Source organism: Pinus tabuliformis, chromosome 2_1 (assembly GCF_031772625.1).
Source record: "Pinus tabuliformis cultivar Carrire ecotype Pingquan chromosome 2_1, CPIR1, whole genome shotgun sequence".
NCBI classification, from domain to species: Eukaryota; Viridiplantae; Streptophyta; class Pinopsida; order Pinales; family Pinaceae; genus Pinus; species Pinus tabuliformis.
This window is the reverse complement of record NC_142299.1, coordinates 11,997,999-12,005,293: the sequence shown is the minus strand read 5'-3', so window position 1 is coordinate 12,005,293 and position 7,295 is coordinate 11,997,999. Positions and strand designations below refer to the sequence as shown.

At 35.8% G+C, this 7,295-nt stretch overlaps 1 protein-coding gene across 1 annotated transcript; it reads right to left on the bottom strand.

Moving 5' to 3' along the window:
* Positions 1–3,300: 3,300 nt before the first annotated feature.
* LOC149198437 (cysteine-rich receptor-like protein kinase 10) lies at positions 3,301–6,434 on the bottom strand. The gene is made up of 6 exons (XM_089399274.1): positions 5,619–6,434; positions 5,252–5,391; positions 4,957–5,167; positions 4,617–4,851; positions 4,224–4,374; positions 3,301–3,908 (listed from the first exon to the last, which is right to left on the bottom strand). The coding sequence occupies exons 1-6, from the start codon at positions 6,403–6,405 to the stop codon at positions 3,549–3,551; spliced, it is 1,884 nt and encodes a 627-aa protein (XP_089255400.1). The 5' UTR covers positions 6,406–6,434; the 3' UTR covers positions 3,301–3,548.
* Between the last annotated feature and the right edge of the window lie 861 nt (positions 6,435–7,295).

Genomic DNA, 7,295 nt, shown 5'->3' with positions numbered 1-7,295 from the left:
CTCCCATCCCTTAACTATGAAATTGTTTGAATTAAAAAATGAAATTTGGAGAAGGGAGAGGGCCACAAAAATCAACTTGGCTCCCTCTCCCAAAGTCATTATGCATAAAGTATTATTAATGTTAGTTTAATTAGGCTTGAATACATACGCATGGACAAAATTTGGGGGAAGCATGTTCTTAGTTTTTCGTCATCATTATATCCCTTATTCATGTGCTTCTGAGCCATTAATGATAAAGCTATAGGATATATTTTATTGTGTGGAGAAAGCATTAAATCTTCTATGCAATCCTTTGTATTCTTTGTGGAAATGACATATATTAACAATGGTTACAGTGGAGTTCTTTGATGTGGTCTTGAGGAGGTAAAGAAGGTTTAGTTACTCTGGGGGATATGGAGAAAATACTAGGACAAGAGCCTCTATGCACCCTTCTTGATTTCTCGACCATTAGCATATTAAGGAGGTCCATAATTCAGTTGTTGACTTTCCAAAATCGATGGTATCCTATGATAGTAGTCTCAAAGCTAGTGGGGAGCTCTTAGCACCAACTAGGCATTAGCTCTCACATATGTTAGGAAGGTAATTCATAAACTTTTCATGTTAATCAAAATTTCTTCATTGTTCAAGAAATAAAGGCAAGGTTTGTTAGGCATGTCTTGTAGGCACTGAGTTGGTGTAAAGTTTTAATTTTGGAAGTGATGATACCGGAAATTTTGTTGACAATTATTGCTCGGTGTCAGCACCTTTAAGGAACCCTTGATGTTGTGGTTTTTTTCTTGTCTTAATGATCTAATTTCTTCACGTGATGAGAAGAGCAAGGGCTTACCATCCCTTAGTGTTTCATGGGTGGCTTACAATTCAACACTTTGTAGTAAATTTACATGGGAGGAAAATTGGGATACTTGAATTTGCTATGAAGGTATTACATAATGGAATCATTGGAGAAACAAATGGATAGATTAGAGTCAAACCAAGAACTTATGTATACCAAAATGAAACATGTCTCTTTTGTTGTCTTGATAGCTTTGGAATTACTAATGGAAGATAAAACTCAGCAGAGGAAATTAGAGGGTCCGACAAATGGTCTTCGCTGACAAATAAAGGATATACATACATAAATTAAATCATTGTCCCTTGATATCTCCTCCAATCTATATGAGGAATGTGTAGGCAATTTAATAAAATTAGATTTGAATGTACCTCTTGTAGCAGAGGAAGACTCCACAACTTAGTTAGTGGAACTTGCTTCAATTTTTCTTTGTATTGTAAGTTCTGTATGATCTTGTTGATCTTTTGGAAAGTGTATACCTCCAAAGACCCAACATCTAGTAGGCAAGTTAGCACTAAGTATATGCTCTATGATAGCCTTGATGAGGTTATAGTTATTTTTTACCTCGGAAGAAATGTCAATGTAATCACCTAATCTACAAGTTGTGATCCAAATACAAAATTTTACTTAATATCAAATTCTCATTACTTAATATCAAAGAGTCATCATCGATTGTTCCATTAGGAATCTATAATCAATTGGTTTCTAGTGCTTTTTCTTTTGGTTGCACAAGGAAAATAAAAATAATGGGCAATTGCTTAAAAGGAATAAAAAGAATGCATCAATAAAAATTAAAAATTGTATCATATGAAATGAGTTATGGTTTTTTTAATATGTTGTATTGATGAACCATGATATTAACCCATGGTATTGTAAAAAACCATATTTATAGATTAAGAATAGTCATGATAAAATGAGGGTCTACCATTAGACCAAGTTTAATAAACTTCTTAGTGCCAAATAAAATTCCTCAAACTCTACATCTCATGTTCATCACCAGCCCTTACTAGCCTAACATTCTTGATGTCCAAAGAAGTCCCATCGTTCAAGTCTGACTTTTGAAAAAGGATCATTGAAAGAATTTATTATAAACCCTTGATGGAATCACCGCCTTTTACCCGCATCTGAAGAAGCCACTACCCGTTACAGTTCCAGAGAAGGACAATATATGAATTGATGGGCATCGTATCAGTTTAGATACCACATCCGGATTATCTGATGGTAACAACAGCCGATGGTAACAACAGAACATATAATTTCAGAACACGTATGACAAGACAGGGCTGGAAGGGCAACAGGGTGATGTATTCCTCGGCAGTTGGAGGCCTGGTAGTATCGGCGGGGAAAACGTCTATGAAAGACTTAAACCCAATAATTAAACTTGGAAATGCATAAAAAGGAAAATTGAAAGGCTAAGCCTTTCTTTTGAAACTTTAAAGAAAGAATCACGATTCTTTTAAATAGTAAAATAAAAACATAGCGAAAACTTTTTCCCATCGAATGAGATTGGATGGAAATTTAGAGGCGTTGGTTGAACTAAATAAGTCAACAGGAAACAACTAGATAGAAATATGTAGGGACGCCTGTTTAATTTGGATTGGTCAATCATGACAAAGCGTTACTTAAAAATTATTTAATATTAATAAAAATGTGTTATTATGACAATGCATATCTTAAAAGCTATTTAATATTTTATTGTTGGATCTACACACTGACAATCATCACTATACTTTTATAATTATTTCACACCACTAACTAATATTTTATGTGTATCAATAATTTAACTATTTTCAATTATTAAAATATTAAATTTTCTATCAATTTTGATAATTTTTTTAACAAGTAACACACTGATCAAAACCAAACTAATTTAACTCAAATTCTATATCATAATCACAATATCATTATCAATAAATTCTAGATCATAATCACAATATCATTATCAGTAAAGAATAAATATTCAGAATAACGATAGCAAACCATACGACAAATCAGCATTGCATTAAGTTATAAATTTAAATCTCAACCATAGAAAGTGCCAAAAGCCATGATTGATTTGAAGTTTGCATTATTGTTAATTTTATATGTAAATGCTCTTTAGGACACCTTCCTGCCTGTAGTATTGAGGACTCGCAGATTGAGTAATTTTGAAAATAATCTAGTTACTTAGCGAACATTACAGTAATTTTGAGTTACATAGGAAACACTACAGTAATTTTGAAAGTAATCTAATTACATAGAAAACATTACACCAAGCTACCAGGGAGCTAGCAGGAAGTAGACATGTCATAACTTGAGAATTGAAACTGGAAAAGAAATAGGACAATAATTTATGACACTCGAAGGTACGGTGGAGAGGATGGCAACAACCACTCCTACTCCTCATAAACGCTTTGACAAGTGCACAATGAATTGTTACAGTGGTATATTAAAGTAATATTATTATAATTTGAGAATTAAAATTGAATGAGAAATATAACAACAATTTGCCATACTCAGATAACAAAAGTAGGGTAGGGAGAATGACAAGAATCACTCCCACCACTCACAAAAGCTTGACAACACACTTAACTATTGTAAAACGCACACACTTAACTATTACAATTGCATACTAAAGTAATATTATTACACATTATGCACGTCCGTATCTCTGAAGCCACTTATTTCATGACGTTGACAGACGTACCATTTTTAAGGCCGAGAGATTGCAAGATGAGCGTTACCTGGGTACCAACTCTGTAATCGAAGCATCGGCGTTTGACGGAGGAGCGTGACATGCAGCAGATGATGGGGAAGAAATACTGGCAGATTGTGAAACCCCAGAGCCACAACTGGTGGACTTGCTGTTTTCAGAAACATGAGATCTCAGAAAAGCAGGCTGTGTGGGATCGGGTAATGTCACAGACTGAGATGAAAGCATCAAAACGATTAGAGACATTGATTGACGAAGTGATGAGTCAGCTTGTGTACATAAAAGACCGACATGAACGCATCTCAACGCTTCCTCCACGTTGCACATTTCAATTATGCCTGGATCAATCATATCCACAATATTCCCTCGTTTGTATAATCTCCACGCCTGCATAATAATCACGAAAAATCGTCATCTTGATAATTTATCGACCTTAAAAAATCGTATCAAAATATATCAGTAGTGAAATTTCTAAATTCACACTCTTCTAAACGGTTTATAGATGAACCCATGCTATTAATTTGGTATTTTGGGTAATTATTTTTGGGATCCTTGATTTAAACATTTTTATAATTAGATATTTTGAAAGACATACTGGCCCAATTCCAGTGAAAAATGACTTTCGGAACAAAATTACATAACCTAGATAAGGTAAATAAGCTCAGTTGGACATAAAATGAGAACAATATCAGAATATCTCACCCATTCTAAAAGCGTCTGCATATCAAGTGACAGATTATTATCACTGTTTTTTCTTCCTGTAACAAGTTCCAAGAGGAGAACGCCAAAGCTATAGACATCTGCTTTTACAGATAATTGCCCCTGCATAGCATACTCTGGTGCCATATACCCGCTGCATATCCAAATTACAAAGTCGAAGATTATGTAGTGAGGGAAATTTTAGGAATTGAGTGAGGATCAAGTGAAAACTATTTGCAAAGGAAATCGTATTCCTGTATGCTCGAATGTTAAAACATAACAAAGCAGGTAAATACCCAAAAGCAAAATTGTCAATCCTCTTGAAATCAATAGCACACATTAAAACATATCCATCACTAATTGTTAATAGCTTTAGACAATGTGTAATAATCTTACTAAGTTCCAGCAACTCTTGTGCTGACGTGGCTCTCATCTTCAGGAAATAGTCTTGCTAAGCCAAAGTCTGCTATCTTAGGATTCAGATTTGCATCCAACAAAATATTGCTTGCTTTAATGTCCCGATGAATAATCCGCAGTTGAGAATCCTCGTGCAGATAGAGAAGCCCGCGAGCCACTCCCACTATAATGTTGTAGCGTTTCTGCCAATCAAGCTGGTTGCGTTTGTTTGGATCTGTATCCATGGATGCAGTACGCTAACTAATCATCATGACCCAGATAAATATATTGGATCATTAATGCATTTTTTCAGATACAAAATAGAAATGAAGTGACTCACCGAATAGGATTTTATCGAGACTTTTATTGGGCAAGTATTCATAAACAAGCAACCTTTCCGATCCCTCCACGCAACAGCCTAATAGGTTCACCAGATTTCGGTGTTGAATTTTGGCCACAAGTTTAACTTCATTCATAAATTCTTTCTTTCCTTGCAGAGATCTTAAGGACAGCTTCTTCACGGCTATTTCCTTTCCATCTTCAATAGTTCCCTGAAATATTCAGCCAGGTGCGGTGAGAGTAGCCTATAATTTAAGATTCTATAAACTCGTAGAAGCTCTCTAATTCATTGTTACCTTGTATACGGCCCCAAATCCACCTTCCCCAAGTTTATTTTTATCATCAAAATTTTCCGTAGCAACTATCAGTTCCTCCATGGTAAACGCAATTTGCCGATCCTGCCCGATTACTGTGTCTTCCTCGACTAGGCCATGACCTATATAACGAAAATACACAGCTTCCTCATAAATATAAAGGGGTAAGCAGAAAAATTGAATCTATTTAACTTGGATCTCGCTAGCATTTCTTAGATTTCCTGAAGAGAATATATGTGAAAACCATGTTCAAAAAAGAAACTTTAACAATAGTCTAACAGAGCAAATAAAGCTGTATGATATATTGACAATGAGATATAAAGACTTGGGGGATCCTTCATGCAAATACCTTCGGAAGGATTTCGAAATATGATAGACTTCAGTCTCCTCCTAGTTGTTAACACGCATACCAATAACAGCAGAAGCAAGCCGCCAGCAACACCCAAAATTATGGGTAAATTGTTTGAAGATTTGTTGTTCTGCGTACTATTACTGGATGGTGTGGTCTGATTCGGTGGTGTATCAGCAACTGGGCTATTAGCTGGTGCTTCCGCAGGAGGTGGGGACGAAGTCGAATGAAAGAAACTATAGATTTCATAACGAATTGTGCAGCTTCCCATCAAACCCCGCGCTCCTTGCCTTCCACTGTAAACTGTAAAAATATAGTTGATTGTTTGTTGCAAACATGATCTGCAGTTGTCTATCGACATATCTCTGGTGCACTGGACCAGACCGTAAATATTTCGAGACGAGGAGTCTGTAGTTGTTCCAGAAGCATACAATGTAGATCCAGATGTTGCTTCATCTACCAAATTGTTGAATAAGCTGTCAAGAGCCTTAATAAAAACATCAGGACTAGCTGTGACATTGTACGGATTCAAAAGATACCATCCATCAGTGGTATCCAATTGTCCGAAGAAACTATAGTTCTCATAACGCAAAAGGCAGAAGTCAAACCACATTAAACCGCCGCCTGCATTCCCACAATTTTTTCGAAGAGTAGTGTTTGCTTGTTGTGAACAGTTGTGGCACTGGTCGGGTGTTGTGTCTCCCCGACATTGCACAAGGCCATATACTTGGCCTTTCTCAGAAGTGTTAAACCCTGTGTGGGACGAATCATTAATAAGCCTAGTCATGACACTGTTCAAATTTCTCTCGTACTTACTGTCTGTTGTATAGTTGAAATTGTAGTTCTTGGATATTTTTCAATGGGGAAAATACCAAAAACCAAAGATTCAAACACACAGAGGCAATGCTCTGTTTTATCTCCACAGGATCCTCTTGTGCACAGAGAAGCTTAAAAAAAATTCACTGAGGAACAGAGTATTTCACCACCATAAAATTTCTATTCAAAAATATTTTGCCTCATACATATTCATCCTCTTTTCTGAGAGGGATTCACCAAAATACATTTAACAAAAAAAACATTTACTGTGTCTCCATATGAGAATTTATACTGCTGGAAAAATTCCCATTTCTTTTACTGCTGTAAAACCTCCATTTACATTTACAGGTGAAAAACTATTTTTTTTACACGCTGCTGTAAAACAAAACAAATTACATAATCTCCGCACTGCTGTGCATTTTCATCTTACAAAGAAAACAAAAGTCAACAAAGAAAAATCCGCTCCACCATTAGTAAAAAAAACATACAAATTCCTTATGCGCTCCCACGTTTTCATTTTTGCATTATGCACTGCTGTGCATCACCATATTTTTCATGGAAGTCAACCTTCTTTTCACTGCAGCAAAAAACTATTTTTACCCACTCTCATTTTTTTCGCTCCCCAAGCTCTCATACAAAAATGGTCAATGCATAGCAAAATTTATGCACACAAGCTCACTGGTCTTTCGCTGCTGCGTTCTTACATATCTCCATGTGCAACGACACACCAACCACACATTGACTTTTTTTTACTTCACTTATATTTGAGGGCACGGGCTTACATAACATATAAAAAATATACATAAAAAACGTGGCCCATACTAACATTAAAGACCCACACCTAAGCTACGTACATGCATA